The sequence below is a fragment of the Squalius cephalus genome (genome assembly GCF_949319135.1).
Source record: "Squalius cephalus genome assembly, chromosome: 7".
Lineage (NCBI taxonomy): Eukaryota > Metazoa > Chordata > Actinopteri > Cypriniformes > Leuciscidae > Squalius > Squalius cephalus.
In genome coordinates, this window is record NC_137128.1 from 24,313,560 (window position 1) to 24,332,168 (window position 18,609).

Below are 18,609 nucleotides of genomic sequence, written 5' to 3' on the forward strand. Positions count from 1 at the left end.
TAAATGTCCAAATTTCCATATTTTAAAGCCTGGAAATAACAATTTTAATAAATATATATCATATTTCCAGGTTTTTCATAACCATGGGAGCCCCGTTTAATGATGATAATGCAGCTGTCTGTGCTGCAAAAAATCAAACTATAATTAATATTTTTGATTTTCTTGTCGTTTTGATGATTAACTTTTAATTTAATCCAGATCGCTATGTGCGTCTGCTCGGCGGTGTCTCGGCTGTGCTCGGGTGATTCCGTGAATAACAGACTCTTCTCCATTTTGCATACTAGTTCCGAGCGTGTGTCGAAGCCTCCCTGTTCCTGCGATCAGTATCACACCGTGAAGAACGTTTTCCCTGCAATGGACGGGTAAGACTGCGTTGTTTACAGATTATGTGAAATATGCCATTTTCAGAGTATCTTTAGATCATTTTAAAGCGAGGGTCCTCGCAATCTTTTGCGTTCTGACAAGGCCGCTCAGGCAGACTGGTGATGCATCAGCCAACATTGGCTAATAATAACAAATGCGCGCTAGCTCCGCAGATCATATTTTATCGCTAAATAGATGCAATATGTATGCACAGAAACTCAAATAACAATATTCTGAGTCATTTAATATCAGTCTATAAAATGTTTCGTGTTATATGATCAACAGGGACATGTAATGTAGTTTAGCTCCACGGCTAACGGTAACGGTACTGCTGTTGCGAGTGCGGGCGCGTCCTATTCCCTTTGTTTGAATGTAACGGTCACTCGCTCCATCCGCGAGCTGAATATAAATTTGTCGTTAATGAATATTACTATAATACACACAAGTATTTTTTTTTTCTGTGAGATTTATCAGGCTTATTATAACAAACTGCTGCCAATACTACTGTCCACATTAAATCGTTTTATTTTGTACTGTTACTGTAATAGTTGCAATTGAGAAATGACTGTAGCAATGACATTATTATCTTGTGTTCAGTTGTGACATGATGTCTATTTGATTTAGTGAAACTGTAACCGATCAAACGGCCCAAATTGATCGTACTTTTTCTGTTTTCTTCCTTCAGCATTGCAAGCGATGTTGCAGTTGGTGTGAAGGTAAGTGGTTTTTGCCTTTCTTGTTAAGTTTACTGAATTTATCAAAACAAATCTGAGAGAGTAAACCCGCAGAGGCCCATATTATCTTGGGTTGATCTCTAATGTGAACAGTAGATACAAATAACAGTTGTATGAGTTAATACTACATTTTAATTATTTGAACGATTTACTGAATTTGCAGTGTACATCTGTGTCTTTCTAGAGAAGCTCAGATGAATTGCTGTCTGGCAGTCTGTACAACAGTCCAAACTCTTCAGTCACTGGTAAGAGAAATAAATGGACATCAGCTATTGTGTAAAAAAATGTTTGGCTGGTTTTTAAAGATGATTTTTATAACGCCACAGATTTGAGATGCCCGTCATTCACAAACGTCTACACACTGTATTATAAATATATTTCTACTTGATCAGAATCCCCATCAGATCTCAATTGGAAGTTATCTCAAACTTGTTTTGAGCTGAAAATGGTTTAAAACGTCTTGAATGTTGAGGTTAGCTGGTAGCCTGATGTGAAAACATGGGAAATGAGCAGTGGTGCTGACCATCTCCTGACTCAGATAAACTTCGCTTTTGTCCATAACCACTCCCTAAGTTGGCCTGCTTTGGACCAAGGTATTCGATGGGCCAAAAACTCCTTGCCGTTGGCCCTGAGGAGCCACGACCAAGCCCCGGAAGTGACAGTGGAAACGCGACTGCCTCTGACACGCACTAGCACACTCGCTTATGGTCCCAACAGTGAAAACGCGGCTCTTGGGAGGTTGAATAACTGTATCATGGCCCAATGTAGGCGGTGTTCATGGGTAAGAGCAGCAGAGGCCATTTCAACAGTGGCCAACTCCGTTAGGGATGTTGATGGGTTGAAAAAAAAAGATCTAAGTTAATTACTGTAGTATACTATAGAATATTTATTAAAAGTTGCAAGTTTTATAATCTTGTACTGTTTAATATTTCAAACAAACCAATACAGTTATTAAACATCTTACCCTTTGGGCATATACGGCAAGTTGCCAGTTATCCTAACTTTACAAATGATTGTTAAGAACATTCTTTACAAGAATTTGAATTAAGTTTTGTCTAAAGAACAACAGGGGCTTTCGCACCGGAGGAACCTTTTCATAGTTCCTAGAACTATTGGTGGAAGTACCTGGATTTTGACATGTTCACACCGCAGGAATTAGGAACTATTTTAGTTCTAGGAACTCTTTTGGAGGAACTAATTTAGCTCCTACTTCAGAGTAGGGTCTAAACCAGCACTATAGGAACTATCCGTGACGTTAGTGTGCACTGATTGGCCAAAAGTACGTGAAACACCAGCACCCGCCATTTGTAAAAAGTAAAACACACAAATTATAGCCTATATATTTACTCCACAGACTAACTCTACGAACATTGAAAACAGTGATAGATGGACCTCTTAACCTTTACGCTGAGGAGAAAATCCAACGCAACTTTGAGGGGACCAAGCCAAACATGATTATGTATTTCTGCTCAGCAATACTGGACATCAACCACTTGGCATACGCTACTAACTTTTCATTACTGTCTACTTTCTATGTATAATAGTTATATCTAATAACATATTAGACAGGACTGTTAGACAGATCATAATCTAATGAACACGGAGAATGCGAGCATTGTTTGTTTGCTCAGGCTCTGGCAGGTTTGTTTGCTCAGGTTCTCAACACCTCAAGGCCCGCCATGCCGTCAAAATAAGTCACAACAAGAAGCGTGGCTTACTTCACGTCATTCTCCTAGGTGTATATGACTTTCTTCTTTCAGATGAATACAATCGGAGTGATTTTAAAAAATATCTTGGCTCTTCCAAGCTTTATAATGGCAGTGGATTGCGACCAACAGATTGAAGCTCAAAAAAGTGCATCCATCCATCGTAAACAAACTCCACACTGCTCACTTTTATTGAGCTTCAATCTGTTGGTTGCAATCCACTGCCATTATAAAGCTCGGAAGCATCAGGGTGTTTATTAATAAAAGTGAACTACTCCTTAAAGTATTTTTTGGGAGTACAAAATATTCTTAACTTTTTACTTAACTGCTGTTTTCTTTTTATTTTCTAAATGTGAATCCCACCTCTGGACTTATAATGCACATAACTCTTAAATAAATGAAATCATAATCATAATGATGATTATAAAATATAATTATAATATGTCTCTGTGCAACATCATACAAATATATACACGTGACATACTTGGGGCCCTATGATTTCCGCGATGAGGAAAACGTGGATGGAATCATAGAATTTCTGGGGGAAAAAAATTAATTTCATAGAGTTTTTTTTATATATATATTAAAACTTGAATTTGAACAGAATTTGGTAAAAAATAAAACATAATTTGAGAAATAAATTTAACTTATTTCATAGGACCCTATAATAAATTGATGTTAAATTGTATAGGTTTCGTGATTTCAATTAATTACACATTTTGTAATTAACTTGTAATTGTTAATTGTAATTAATGTTACGCTTTTTGATTACCAAAATTTAAAGTCGACATGAAATCAAAATTGACCCTATTTACTTTGTTAGCGCATATTACTAGTCTTGTGGTGAACAATTAATCCGTGCAAGTTAATACACAGAAAAAAATGGTTTGCCATGGTAATCTTTAATCAAAATCTGAAAACTTACTTCCAGTCTGGAATGGCGTTCCTTTTCTGATGACGTCAGTTTGACGGTTTGGGTTGAAAGTGCTTAACCACTCCCCTCAAACCGTTATGCTGCCTTCACGTGCTCTGGAAAAGATGATATTTTCCACTTGTGAACTGGTATTTACCAGTGTGTTGTGTTCAAGTGCTTTTGTTGTCGTAATGTAGTACCCGCAAGGTCTGTGTCAGTAGAGTATCTTTTTTATCTTTACAAAAAAAACAAAAACAAAAAAAAAACGTAAATGTGGTGCTATTCTGATTATTAAAACATAATTAATAATTAAAAAAAAAATAAAACATGACATAAAATGATTAAATATGAACCAAGGAAATTGCGGCGAAGTTGAAAATTGAGTGTTAACGCATTATATTACAATCGTTAATGACACAACATTGTATAGGCTACAAAAACTATCCGCTAACAGTATTCACGACTCTTGCGTTGCTCTCCGCCATTTTGAAAAGGTCAAAGGTTATCTCATCTCGGCAACTCGTGCATCAAAATATTCTACGAGTTGCCCAGTGGAAAATACCACATGAGGGGGTGTTCATGTGCATTTTCCATGTCGGATTTTGGTATTTACCATAATTACCATAGCACGTGAAGGCACCATAAGTCTGCTATGAGCAGAGATGGAGAGGAGGAGAGCTAACGTAAAACCCTGCCCTCTGTTCAATATTCCGTTTCACTTGGAAATGCGTCACGGCACTGGAGAAAAGTCGTTTGCAACTTCCGGTTCACGGGGACTTTAATTTAACTATTAAAATGAAAAAACGGAAGCCAGAACAATTTAAACATAAAAAATGGAATTTGGGGAAAAAATAAAACAGATTTCATAGAGCCCTACATACTGTACATCAGATATGTCTCAACTCAGAATACAACGACCCTTTTTAATTTCACTAGCCAACTATAGTAAGTGTTTGTATGTGAAAACTCTGACAGAACGGGGCATTTATGCATGATGTGTTTTGTTCTATTATAAATAATTAGATGGAACGCAAAGAAATTAACACAAGAACTTAAGATGAACGTGAGATGCAATGTACTTCTAAAACTACTTTTCACTTGACATGCTGTCTTCAAAACGTGATGCTCATGGTGTGAGATGCTGAAAAACAGCAAGGGATAGTAAAATGGCCAATAACTTTCACCTGACACACATACATAGATCAACAATTATAAGGAGTGCAAGCAAAATACAAGAACAAATCCTGTGTGAATAGACTTCAAGTGATATACAGATGTCACCTGTTTACCACATTTTCACTTATTAATGAAATACAAACAGAAAATAGAAAATACCATAATAAAATAGTCTGTATTTTTGATAATTTCCCCAGTTATTGGCAAATAATATACAGCTCAAATGGTCTTTTTTATTAAATGTAATATAAACCTGATAAAACCAAATAAAAGCCAGCTTTTTGAGTGCAGCTGTATTTCTGATTTTTTTGACAGCTAATGGAGGTGACAGCAAGAAACTGAGGGTGGAGGACAGCATGGATAGCCCACCGTCTAGAGTCATTCATATTCGGAAACTCCCCAATGAGGTTTCCGAGACGGAGGTCATCGCCCTGGGATTGCCTTTTGGAAAGGTCACTAATATCCTGATGCTTAAAGGCAAAAATCAGGTATGTGATGAGTGGTGAGGAACATTAAACCCAGCTCCTGTTGAGAGATCTTCTGAAATTCAGTTTAGTGCTTAAAATGGCTTGCTAGAATCTGCTTTGAAATTGAATGAACAAAGTTTCTGCTCAGCCATTTGAGGAAAATGCCTGTTTCTTTTTTCTTCATTTTGAACACTTTCCCACAATTAGGCATTTTTGGAGCTGGGAACCGAGGAAGCAGCTGTTACCATGGTGAACTACTACACAGCTGTTACACCTCAAGTGCGTAATGTCCCAGTGTTCATTCAGTACTCCAACCACAAAGAGCTCAAGACTGACAGTGCGCTCAACCAGGTTAGAAAACGCACTCCTCGTTTGAATGTTTTATAACTAAAATATGGCAGCAACAGAAGTGTGTTACTGGCATTGCTCCTGTCCTAATCTGTTCCCTTGCTTTCCTTCTGAAGCGAGCTCAGGCCGTGCTGCAGGCGGTGTCGGCGGTCCAGGAGGGCGGCTCTCCAAGCTCCGACACGGCCGGTGAGAGTGTGTTAACACCTGCCCCCAGCCCAGTACTACGAATAATCATCGACAACATGTTCTACCCAGTCACTCTGGACGTCCTCCAACAGGTCACTGCCCACAGCAGGCATCCATCTGGAATAAACTGCAGTTAAAAAAAACAAGCCAAATGTATTTTTACACTCTCATGCCTCTGAATTAACAGGACTTTGCCCTGATCTCTCTTAGATCTTCTCCAAGTTTGGAACCGTCATGAAGATAATCACATTCACCAAAAATAATCAGTTCCAGGCTCTTCTGCAGTTCAGTGACCCCGTAAATGCCCAGCAGGCCAAACTGGTGAGTGCACGAAAAGGAGGACTGAAACCACCGCAAACTCCATAAATGTGTAATGATGTGCCAAAGCACTGTTATGAGATTTTTAATGTAATGGTTATGGCCACAGGCAAATTATGATCCAGTCATATGTTGGTTTAGTACCTTTCTTTCATTTATGTGATGAAATGACTGCAATTGTCATTACTTGTAGAGGAGCGTTTTTATTACTTTTAGCCAGGGCCCTACATTATTCGCTGGATGTAATTATTCTTATCCCTTTTCACCCTTGTCATAGAATAACAAACGTGGTGCACTGTCTCTCTCTCATCCTCCATCTCTCTTTCATTAAAGTCTTTGGATGGCCAGAACATATACAACTCCTGCTGCACTTTGCGCATTGACTTCTCCAAGCTGGTCAACCTGAACGTAAAATACAACAACGACAAAAGCCGGGATTATACCCGTCCCGAGCTGCCCGCAGGAGATGGCCAACCACCTGTGGACCCGTCTGTGGCCGCCGCTCTCAGCAAAGATTCCACCTCCCTGCTCGGTATGTTAGAAACGGCTCTCATGTGTGCCTCTAACGCAAACCTTGCTCAATCACACCTTTAAGACCCATCTTCTCTGTCGTTCTCTGACATGCATCATCATCTCCTGTCTGTATAGCTTTAGTTTCAGAGCAGGGTAGAGGTGTGAATGCTTCCCCTCTATTGTGAATCATGAGAGTTTTCTAGTTCTTTGTGGAAAATGGGTCAATGGTGCCTGAAATGCAATCCCGTCTAATTGATGTGCCATTCAAACACGTTGCTTTACGTTTATGCCGCTTCCACGGCCCCCAGTCTGTGTTTGATCCCGTAAGACTTTGACTGTACACGTTCTCCTTAGGTACTCCCTCTGGAATGGTAACTTCCTACTCTAGTGGTGGAGGGTTTCCATCTTCTCTAGGTACCTATGCTTCCATTTACTTTCATTTATCCTTTTGATTTTCTAACCCTACTTGAATGCGCTCTTCCCTCTGAAGGACAGGGACTTTTCCAGTGCTGTCAGAATTGGCAGGGCTTTCATGTTGAAACCACCCCAACCATTTGTCCTGACTTGACATGCAGTATTCATAAACAGTGTCGCTATTTGTCAAAGCATAAATCTGAAGCTGCAACAATAAGCCCTTCCATTCTGCATTATGGGCCTGACGTAATAGATTGACACACACTAATTAGGGGCCCGTATTTCAGACAGACTGGCAATCCAAACTGCCAAACACAAGTTCCCTTTAGCTAAAGCAGAGTACGGCCTATCGAGCGGCTAATTACAGCAAGCAGAAGGGGCCCAAAAAGCAATTTCATTTTCGGATATTGCTCCAGAGCGCCAGTCTGTGTGAAATCGGTTCAGATAGCGATCTGCTTTGCGGCAGATATTGACTCTGGGATGTTGGTTTGCCCGAGGTGTGTGGTGTTGGCTGGGTAACTGGATGTGCTTGGTGCGTTGGGTGCAGACAGTTAGAATGCATGGCCACAGGGCAGATCTGGCTGAGATGCTGAGCCGTTGGCTCTTCTTGGGTATGTGGTCTGACACGGTCCCTCCTCTTTTCTTCTTTCTCTCTGTAGGGGCCATCAGCCCTCTGAGTGCAGCGGCGGCGGCGGCGGCAGCTGCAGGGAGGGTGGCGCTGTCCGGACATTCGACACCTGGCGGAGTGCTCCTGGTCAGCAACCTCAACGATGAGGTCAGTACACCTCCACAAAACACCCTCACACAAACATATCCCTACTCTCTTTGTTCTCAGTCTTCTCATTGTGTCAGTCAGGTCACCAGTACACTGTATGTCTCAGGTTGTATATGTTCAGTCCTCATCTGTTTAAGGTCATCTTTAGTTTAAGGGGCCTCAACATCACCTTCATGACATTTAGCAGCAGAGCAGTGTTGACATACTTGAAACGTTGCAAGATCACAACATAAAAAAAGAGGGATTCTTGGTGATGTCATAAGCATTTTCAAAGTTGTTTAATTTGAAGATATTTTTACAGTAAGTACTAGGGCTGGGTGAAAATATAGATTTTTCATATTAATCTTGTTTTTCAATTGAATGATCCGATATCAGTTCTTTAAAACCCCAAGATGCTTTCATTGCATGCTTATTTTCAGTGCCTAAGTGAAAAAATGTGAAACATCTACAGCTACCCCACGCATTTGTGCTTTCAGTGTTTTAATATACTCCAAATCTTGCTACATAATGTTGCATTATATTCGCTTTCATTAACCTTTAATGGCCCAAAATATTATGAAATATACAAATGTGAAAATAAAAGTGATAGTTTACCTAAAAAATGGAAAATTTCACCATTTTCTCACCATCATGCCATTCCAAACCCATAAGACTTTTGTTACTTTTCACAACACAAATGAAGACATGTTTAGTATTCTCTCTCAGGGATCTAGACTAATATTTGCGAGCAGTAGCACCGGTGCCACCAAGTTCTACAGATGGTGGCACCAGCATCACTCTGTTTCTTGGAAATGCACATTTTACAGTAATTTTAGTTGAAAGTAGCTTGAGATGCAGGTGTAAATTAATTTTCATTAGCAAAAACATTAGCATGTGTAAAAATGTTCCTCATTTTTATTGGGTAAAATCTAAATATTCGGACTGAGTTAGAACTCTGATTAAAATTGTTCTTCTATGGTATCATACATTTGTAGATCATGATAACCACAGGTAAAACCATGCATAGCACCTTAATACCATGCAAAAAGTAACTATGGTTGTTATATTTGTTATAATAGCATAAACACATTTAGTATAAATACAAATGCAAACAATTGATATATCTTAATAACAAAACAAAATAATAATTATATTCCATTACTTATTTAATACATGTCTACATAATAATAATATAATAATATTTGTCATGATTATCCCATATTTCTGCCACAATACCATGTTCACCATGTTAGTGCTACTATAGTAAATTCATGGTAAATGTTGGTCATTTGTAGGTTGAAAAGCTTTCTCACTGGATTGTTGTGGTACAGTGTATCTCCTGTTTTCCACATCAGTGTTGTTGAGGAAGTAAGCGCAGTTTTATCTGGCTTTAAACTAGTTTAAATCAGAGACGTTAGTAGGGCTGGTTATCGATTAGGATGTTCCGATTCGATTTCGATTCTAAATTTGATTTCCGATTCAACTCAATGAATATAGATTGAATACAATATAAAAAAGAACAGTGAACATAAGTTTACAAGTGGTTAATTAATAAAAAAAAATGAAGAGCCACAAACCTGTATATTAAACACTTTTTATTTTAGGTACACTTGGGGTACATTAAAACAGAACCCAACTCTATATTTCAAATGCATACAATGAATAGACAGGATTTTGATGCAAGATGAAAAATTGATGCTGAAAATTAGAAAAGTCAGAACAGTCACATGCCTTGATCAAACAGGATCAGGTTATTTTATGTTTAAGATAAAACAAACAAAAAATCTCACAGCATTAGCTGTAACATGGAGGCTACAAGCCTATGAACAGTGTAGGAAAACTAAAACTGGCTTTTGGGACTGGATCTCACAGCGCTGTATAGTGGTTTCGTCACTCTTGATCAGGACCTGTCGGCAAGTGAACGCATTCACTCTAGCTCGTGCTTCTCTATCTTTTGGACCGAGCTATTTAGTCGCCGTTTAGAGCCCTGCTCTTTTCATTTGTCTATCTATTGAAAGTCAATGCAACCAAAACTATTATAAAACAATAATGATAATAAAAATAACCCCTATTAGCAGAGCAGTTTAATCTAATTCTTCTGAAGAGACATGATACCGTTAAGGCTGGAGCATGCTAAACTTTGCCTAGATTTTTGGCTCGATTTACAGCCTAGGCGCATTGATGTTATTTGTGGAAAGTTAGTGCCAGTCTGCAGACTTTGGGCAGTCAGATTTCACAGAAAAATCTTAGTGTATGATAGACACAGACTCTTTTAGCTTCAGACTATGATTCCATCTAGTCTGATATAAAGAGATGTGACGTGACAAATTCCATACTCTGAATTTGTCCTCTGCATTTAACCCATCCAAGTTAGTGCACATGTAGACCTTATGTAGCCCTGCCCCATTTCAGCGCTGTGCTCGTTGTGTTCTGTCTTCTGGTAAGATCTTACTGATTTATTAACGAACTGCTCGTTTTAAAATCTACTGACACTTGTTATGACATCCCCTTCAAACATTACAATGCTCATGATAACTTTTGTTAACTCTACAATAAGTAAATCCACTTCACCAGCTAATTACTCTCTGACAGCGATGCCATAGAAATATACAGAGCTACCTCATAAATGCAAGTCCAAACTCATACTTTTAAAGATGGCTATGTGCTTGTTTCTCAGGTGCATGGTCTATTTAACACGTATAACATATGTAATAGCTTTCATTTGTCACGTCTCCTATAAACAAGGCACATGTTAATTGTTAATGAGTTTGGTCAGTAGTGTGTTTGTCACAGTGCACCTTATGAAAAAATATCAGTGCCAATACCTAGTCCTACTAAATACATTTTCAGGGCTTCCTTTATCCCAAAAACACTGTAATCACATTCCCTTGTTGACTTTGCTCTCTTGCTGGATGTTTTGAAGCTGATTTCGAAGTCATTTCAGTCACTTTTTTTAATGTGCAGTAGATTCAGAATGATGTGTCCAGTCACACAATAAACAATAAGCAGGTGACTTGTCTTGACATGAATTCAGATTGACCTGTCTCATTTCCATCTTCAGTGTATTTCATATATTATGTTCAACTTCAATGTTATTTCAGTATATTTGCAGTTAGTTGAGAATTGATAGTGAGAAGTAAATGAATTGAAACCTGTAGCTCTTTGTTCTCTATTGTGAAATTTATACTTGCAGAAATATACTGAAAGCATTCTCAGTAAGGTTTTCGTCAAAATGGAGGGTCTCTCTGCAGTCTCTCCTCTGTGCAAATTTTGATCACTGTCTCTCCTCTCTTTATCTCTCCCCCTCTCCTCTCTCTCTCTCTCTCTCTCCCTCGCACCTTTTCACGAGCGCTCTGTCTGGAAGTAATATCTAACTGTCTTTTCTCTCTAAGCTGTATCTCTCTCTTCCTCTCCTGATGCTCCACTGCCTCTCTCTAAGCTATTCAAAGTTGGTATGAAATGTGGTAGCCCCACCCGCCTCTCTCATTTCTCTCACACTCTCTCTCTCTCTCTCACTATGATTTCTGTCTTTTTTTGAAGTGTCTCAGTAATTTCCCCATCATGGTTTTTGTTTTCCCAAACACTTGTGGGTTTGTGGAGTTTTCGACATGACGTGCTCTCTATTGATGCCATAACTCTGCAAGGTGGTTTTCATGCCTACCCGCTGCATGGCCCCTCCCCCTTTACAGCCATAGGCTGCTGTTTGTTTGGTTATAGTTTCTTAATGCTTTCTCATACCAAAGCCTTCCACTTGCTCTGCATGCTTTGTCCTCCTCTCAGCGTTTCTGTGCAGCAGTTAGCTTGAGTAAGTGTGCCCTGCCCACGTTCGGTCTCGGGCGACTACGTTTGGCACTGTTAAACATAGTCGGGGGAAGCAAAAAAAAAAAGAGAACCCTGCCATTTTCTGACCAAACTCCTGCATTTCCTATGTACTGACCTGTATATTATTTTTGTCCCCCCCCCCCCCACACCTTATTTTCCTTTTGTGTTTTTTTTTTTCTTCCTTTTATCCCACGCTGCTTCCAACCCCTCCTTTTCCCTCTCCTCTCCTCTCCTCTTCTGACTCCTCTGTTATTGGTTGGCCCTTTCTCTCCTGCAATCCTGTCTCCCCACCCTCCACCCATTCATGCTTTGTGCCTGAACCAAAACAAATGTTCCTCCTCGGACCGACTTGTCCCAATTAACTGCCTTGACCCATGCTCCATGACCACCTCACCATTCTACGGGAAACCACCCTCCGTTATGGATGATCTGTTCATCTCTGCTCTACCTCGACTCTTCTCTCTTCCTGTCTTACGCTGCTTGCTCTTCTCTCCTTCTAAAGATGGTTACGCCCCAAAGTCTGTTTACCCTCTTCGGTATGTTATCGTTAGCAATCTACCTCTTTTTGTTTATCTATTGTTAATTTCATTTCAGTTGTTTTTTCTCTTTCATTTATCATTTTAGGGTTAGTTAATAATCTGGCACTAGTCTATCAACAGTTTCCTAGTTTTCCAGTTTAATTTGAGTTCTATTATGCCAAATTTCAAATGAAATAGTATATATATTTTTTGTTTTGTTTATCCTTGGCTTTCGAAGCCTCTGTCTCTATCTTGCTCTATCTGTCTCTCTTCATGTACAGCTTATATTAATGCATGGTTGATTATTTTGCATGTAGGCTTTTGATTTTAACTTTGCCATATCACATGAGCTTGTTTTTGGAGGGCGTATCAAAATGTGTTGTGTCTGTTAGAAAAACTGTTTTGGACTCTTTGGTGTAGATAATTTGGAAGATTTGTACCATCATCTTCACCTTTCATGTCAGAACCGGAGCTTCTGAAGCACTAACTTGTCCTTCCTGGTTCACTCCTCTCCTCCTCCCTCCTTCCCTCCCTCTTCCATCTGCCTGTCGCTTAACCGAAGGTGTCTACGGTGATGTGCAGCGCGTGAAGATCCTGTACAATAAGAAGGACAGTGCTCTAATCCAGATGTCTGATGGAAACCAAGCCCAGTTAGGTAAGCTGATGCGCAGTTTTTTTTCGTGATTAACACCGTGTGATGTGCTTATTTCATGGCGCACATCCGTGTCTTCGTGATCTAGCCATGAGCCATCTGAATGGGCAGAAGATGTATGGCAAGATCATTCGTGTGACCCTCTCCAAGCACCAGACAGTACAGCTGCCTAGGGAGGGTTTAGATGATCAGGGCCTGACCAAGGACTTCACCAGCTCTCCACTGCATCGTTTCAAGAAGCCTGGGTCGAAGAACTTCCAGAACATCTTCCCCCCTTCAGCTACACTTCATCTCTCTAACATACCGTGAGTATGCAGGAGAACTGTCTTCCTATTACTGAAAATCATAAGAACTGCCGGTCAAGCGGCTTTGCAGACTTGTACAGTCCTAATGAATGGGAGTGGTGATTTTTCTGTAGGTTTTGTCATTTTATTAAAACAAGTTGTGTATTGTTCTGGCATCATAAATCTTTGACCAACTGCTGACCATCTTTTTCAATTAATCCCTTGCAGTGTTTTTCAGTTCAAGCCAGAGATTAAAATGTGGCTACTAAGGAAAATTTGTTTTCCTTTTTATTGGTTCATGCATCATAATAACATTTTACCATTTACTCTGAGGAAATGCTAATAACCGCTTGTTTCCCCTCCAGTGATAATGTGACAGAGGAGGATTTACGACTGCTCTTCTCAAACTCCGGCGGTACAGTGAAAGCGTTCAAGTTTTTCCAGTAAGAACACTCTGCATTTCATTTCTCAGCTGCTCATGCATAGTCATCGCTTTGACCGCCATGTTTGTTTTTTCCTTCTAGAGATCGCAAAATGGCTCTGCTGCAGATGTCCACGGTGGAGGAGGCGATTCAGGCTCTCATCGACCTTCACAACTACGACATGGGCCGCGGTCACCGCCTGAGGGTGTCCTTCTCAAAGTCCACCATCTGAGGATTCCCTGGTGCTTTGTCACCTTTCCTTTCGCCCCTCCAGGAGCCTCAAGTTGAATTCAATTTTACCAGTCATTCCTTAACACCATATCAAAAACTTCAATGAGAATGGCCTGTTAAAGGAACACTTGCTCTGTATCTGCTCCTGCTATTGTTTGTTTGGCCAGCTGTTATTCTATTTTAGGATGGATTGACAAAAATGTGCCTTAGCAAAATAGCGTCATCTTTTTGCTCCTGTCGTTACAGATTATAGAGGTACTTAATGCGTTTTTTTTTTTTTTTTTTTTTAACCTTTACATTCACCTTGCTTTGTTGTTTTGAAGGTATTTGAAAGTGATAGCTTATTTACCTAGAGTCCTCGCCATGTCATCTTTTTTTTTTTTTTTTTACAATTTTCTAGCTCTGAAAGCTAGTCGGCTTGCTTTGATTCAAAGGTAAAAGCTAAATTTATAGTCTGTTGAATTGAACCTAATTTAATTTGATTGAATAGACTCCCAAGTTGTAAATTATCTTATGCATTTGTAGTTTTTTTTTTTCCCTTTTTCTTTGATCAGGCACCCAAGGTACTTTTTGTGATTGAAACCTGTGGTAAACAAAACAATGACAGTGGGGAGCATAGTGTGAGACGTATAGTACCTGCTTTGATATTTCTCACTCACTTTTGCTTCAGTGAATTCTGTTACCCATTTTTAGAAGAAAATCAGAGCATGTGCTGATGGATCTCAGCAGTTGCATGTGTCAAATTGACCATGTTTGGTGTTGTGATGTCACATTAATGTAGGGACTGTTGGGACCAAAGTAAATGTGCCTTTAGTCTTACTTTATTCTGCATTGTACACATGGTTTATTCAACTTCTGGAATATTTTTATTAATGGAGAAAAAAAAAAATCAGACTTTCCAGCAGACATCACTCATACAAATGACCCTTAATTGTCTGTGATTGTAATTGTGTGAGAGTCGCTCACTAATTCTACTGAAAAATGCTGTTTTTTTGTGGTTTAGGTTGTGGAAAGGGGAGGGGGGCGTTCTGTACATTTTCTACATGAATTGAGTTTTTACATCTTTAGGAATGTAAAGTCCAGTATAGATGCGGCACAATTAAAAGTTAATTTTTCTACCAAGCTTGTGCTTAACGGTCCCTGTGGTGTGGTGTAGTGCTTTTATCCTGTAGCATGCTGAATAAACTCTTCTCGCTCTACATTCACCTCTGCCTCTCTGCTGTCTCTTTCTCTTCCTCTACTGTCCTTTTGTATCTCACTTTGCTCATTTTCTCTGATGCACTCTGTCAACGGTTGAAAAAAACTAGCTTGCCTCATTATAAAAATACTGGAAGTCAATACACCCTGGAAGCAAAACTTTAAAACTGTAATCTTTGACTTTATTTGCGGTAATAACTTTGCCAACCTGTTGTCATGTGTCCTCTATCATTCTCTATTTTCTCATGCTTATCTCCAAATCTCTCTGTCCACTTTTGACTTTGCATAATTAAACTGCATATCAGTGTGCTCATAATCTCTGAGAGCAGGGTGTTTGGGTTTCAGATTGAAACCCGTGTGTTTGCATGTAGTTAAACGGGAAGAAAGTTGCATGCAGTATCCAGCCTTTCAACATGTGGCTGATTGTGCGTTGAAGCAATTGGTTGTCTGCTGGAGAAAGGAAAATCATCTGGCACCGATTTAAGCTAAGGCGCAAGGTACAAAAACTGCAGCTTGCACCGTTTTTGTGAGCTGGTATAAACAGTAACGTAATGCAGTGTCAGAATCCTTCTGGGAGAGTGTTTCTTTTTTGTTGAGCACGGCATCTTTTTTATAGAAAAAGCTTTCAGAGTACAATGCTTTTTCTACAGTCGAACATGAAGGAGATTCAGCGTTATGGGGTTGTGTTGCCTCTAGGATAGGGTGCTTGGCATCATGAAATCGGAATATTTTGGATTTTGCAATGTAGAACAGTGTGATTAGGCTGTTTTTGGCAACAACAAAAAAAAGGCCATTGGCCTTAAAAAACATTGAGACAAAACTAGAAAAGTAACTAATGTGTGTCTGTCTACACCAGTGGTTTCTTAACCTTTTTTACTCAAAGGCTCAAACCAAGTTCTGGTGTTTTTGCTGTAATTATGACAAAGCTGCTTGTTTTCAAACTAGGTAGCATTGATGTATTAAATTAAGCACGATTAATTTTGTTCTTCAATAAAAACAGGAGTTATACCCTCAGTTTCACAGACTAAAATGCATGTATGAGATATTTTAATTTAAAGCAACTTGCACTGACATCTTAAAATACGTTAGTGCCATTGTTTTGTCTCAAGATGCACACAAGTAATGTTTTTTTCTAAGGCACGTTTATAAAAGCTACTTAAATGTCCTCATTGAACTGGCTTAATCTAAAATCTGTCTGTGAAACCAAGCCACAGAGTGGGGGAAATATGATTTCAGTTTACATCTTGATTTTGATTAGCAATTTAATTTTTAGTTTAATTAATATTTTGTAATTATAAATTACAATACATTTAAGCTAAGCTACCCTGCATGCCCGCTCCATGGTTGAGAACCACTGGTTTAGACAAATTGCTGTACTGAATTGAAGTGGCCCATAATAATCACCTTATTTTGGCATTCGCTTTCATTTACTAGTTCAAAAGCCTTCACATGAAAAAGTTACGATTTTGTAATATTAAAAACCGAAGGCTGGAGACTAAATATGTTAATTTAAACTTTTCTTTTTTAAAAGTTATACTTGTTAAAGTGCAAAGGTGTCAATATTGTTGACCATCACAGTAGCAACTTCTGCTCCAAACCATATTGGAACATTTTCTAATTGAAATGAATTTTTAAGTAAAAAAAAAAAAAAGGTGCTCTTTTGAATGTGCTAATTTGAACCTAACCAGCCTGCTCTGCAGCTCAGGCTTTTTCCTAAAGCTTTGGGATCTTGTTATTGTGTTGCGAATATTCTGGATGTCAAAGCTCCCCTGAGCTCTGCTCATTGTGTTGCAAGGCCATCTGTAACTCTCCACGTTGCCTTTAATACTGTTCATGCCTGGAGAAAAGAAATGCTGTTTCTCTCCGCTCTGAGAAAAGACTGCCATGAACAATCTTCTCTTAGAAAACAAGCTGTAGAGCCCAACACAGGTCAGTTCAAAGACCAACAAGGCAGAAAAACTCCTAGCATTGTTTGACTTAATTGATCTGTTTTCCTCCAACAACTGATATAATTGTAGCATAATTGTGGAAGGCTATATTGAGACTTCACGCAGTGCTAAATAGGAGTCTTCCGATGTACTGTGACAGAACGCATATCACATATCACCCAGTCTGGTTCAGAGCCGTTTCTTCACTGTAAGTACAGAAATAGTGTCATTGTTTAGCCATTCCTTAGTCTTTGTAGGTCAAAATGATTTCCCAAGGAGATTAAATATTTAGGAGAGACAAGTATGATCATTCCACTGTCTTTACTTTGGGAAATTGGCATTGGTATTAGAGGTTGCACTGGGTTTGAATTATTAAACAGCTCTCTGACACTCCACAGATTTAATTAGCATAGCGTAATTATGACCCAAATGTCAACAGACTCCATGGTTCTCCATATATTAAATATATCTCAGCCGATCTCCATATATTACTCTATTTTCTCTTTAATCACTTCCTGTAATGTGTGTCAGTTTGACAATCATGCTCTTTCTCCAAGGTTTGTATCCTCTAATGTGAATTGGGGCATATACCAGCTGTGAAGTTCAGGATGCATAGTAACCTTGAAGAAAACCTACAGCTCCTGCTCTTAATGGGATTGTTCATGCAAGAAGGGACATTCTGTCAAATTTCACATTGTTCTAAACCTGTTTGGCTTTCTTCAATAACACAAATTGGGAATATTTTGAAAGAATATCTTGATCCCTTCGTGTTCTACGGAAGAAAGAAAGTAAAAAATAAATGGTGACAGAATTTACATTTTTGGGTGAACTCTTGTTAGCATGCTGTTGTTTGTTGTATACATGCAACAGCATATCGTTTAGACGGCACGTCCTGATTTTGCAGAGTTAGACATATTTTGTCGATCCTGGAACAACATTCCTGTCCAAAAATGTGATCCTATCCCTACCCCTACCCCTAACTTATCCCTAAAATCAGAGGGAAAATGCCAGTTGAATAACAAGCACCTAACCCTGGCTGTAAGCCTAAACTTGACATAAACTGTAAACGTGACCTTCAAATCTGATTGGTTGAATGGAATGTTGTTCCTGGATCAACAAAGATGTTCTGTGTTTAGACTTTGAGGTAAACACTGATGTTTTAGGCCTTCATGTCAGCGGTTCATGGCAGAAGCAGAGTTTGTTTATGACAGAACAGCTCTGTCAGCGAGTACGAAACGCGGTCGGTACAATCACCTACGGGAGATAATAGCAGGGGCTCAGCAGAAATGTGAACGTCTGGCCTCCAAAATGACATCTTTTTACCCACGCTGACATAGAGATGTAAAAATAAGGAGCGGGGAAAGTGTGTGCAGGACGTTTATTCTTAGATTAAAGTCTATCTCCTAGACCTAGATCACGGAATGAGGTAGTGATTTCCCGAATCAAATGGGCTTTTATCTATATGCAAATGACATGATCTTCTTGCATTTATTTTTAATGACTTAAAAAGAGGTTGGCTGTAAGATGCAGAGCATTCACAATGGACGAGAGCTCACTGTAAATGTGTTAAATTTCACTTTTCATATCATTGTATTATAGGCTACCACAGAGACAAAGCAGTGTTTTATGCGTATTGAAACAAAGACCGGCTTGATTGGCCAGA

At 39.1% G+C, this 18,609-nt stretch overlaps 1 protein-coding gene across 2 annotated transcripts; it reads left to right on the forward strand.

Annotated features, from left to right (window-relative positions):
• Positions 1 to 238: 238 nt before the first annotated feature.
• ptbp2b (polypyrimidine tract binding protein 2b) lies at positions 239 to 15,181 on the forward strand. Of its 2 annotated transcripts, XM_079877531.1 has the most exons (15): positions 240 to 362; positions 1,049 to 1,079; positions 1,282 to 1,342; positions 5,208 to 5,380; positions 5,567 to 5,710; positions 5,824 to 5,985; positions 6,104 to 6,214; positions 6,545 to 6,743; positions 7,079 to 7,138; positions 7,798 to 7,913; positions 12,217 to 12,250; positions 12,795 to 12,887; positions 12,973 to 13,189; positions 13,534 to 13,611; positions 13,693 to 15,181. In XM_079877531.1, the coding sequence occupies exons 1-15, from the start codon at positions 355 to 357 to the stop codon at positions 13,820 to 13,822; spliced, it is 1,617 nt and encodes a 538-aa protein (XP_079733657.1). In that variant the 5' UTR covers positions 240 to 354; the 3' UTR covers positions 13,823 to 15,181. The 2 variants fall into 2 exon arrangements, with proteins under 2 accessions (XP_079733658.1, XP_079733657.1); XM_079877532.1 differs by lacking the exon at positions 7,079 to 7,138 and having other exon boundaries at positions 239 to 362.
• Positions 15,182 to 18,609: the final 3,428 nt, after the last annotated feature.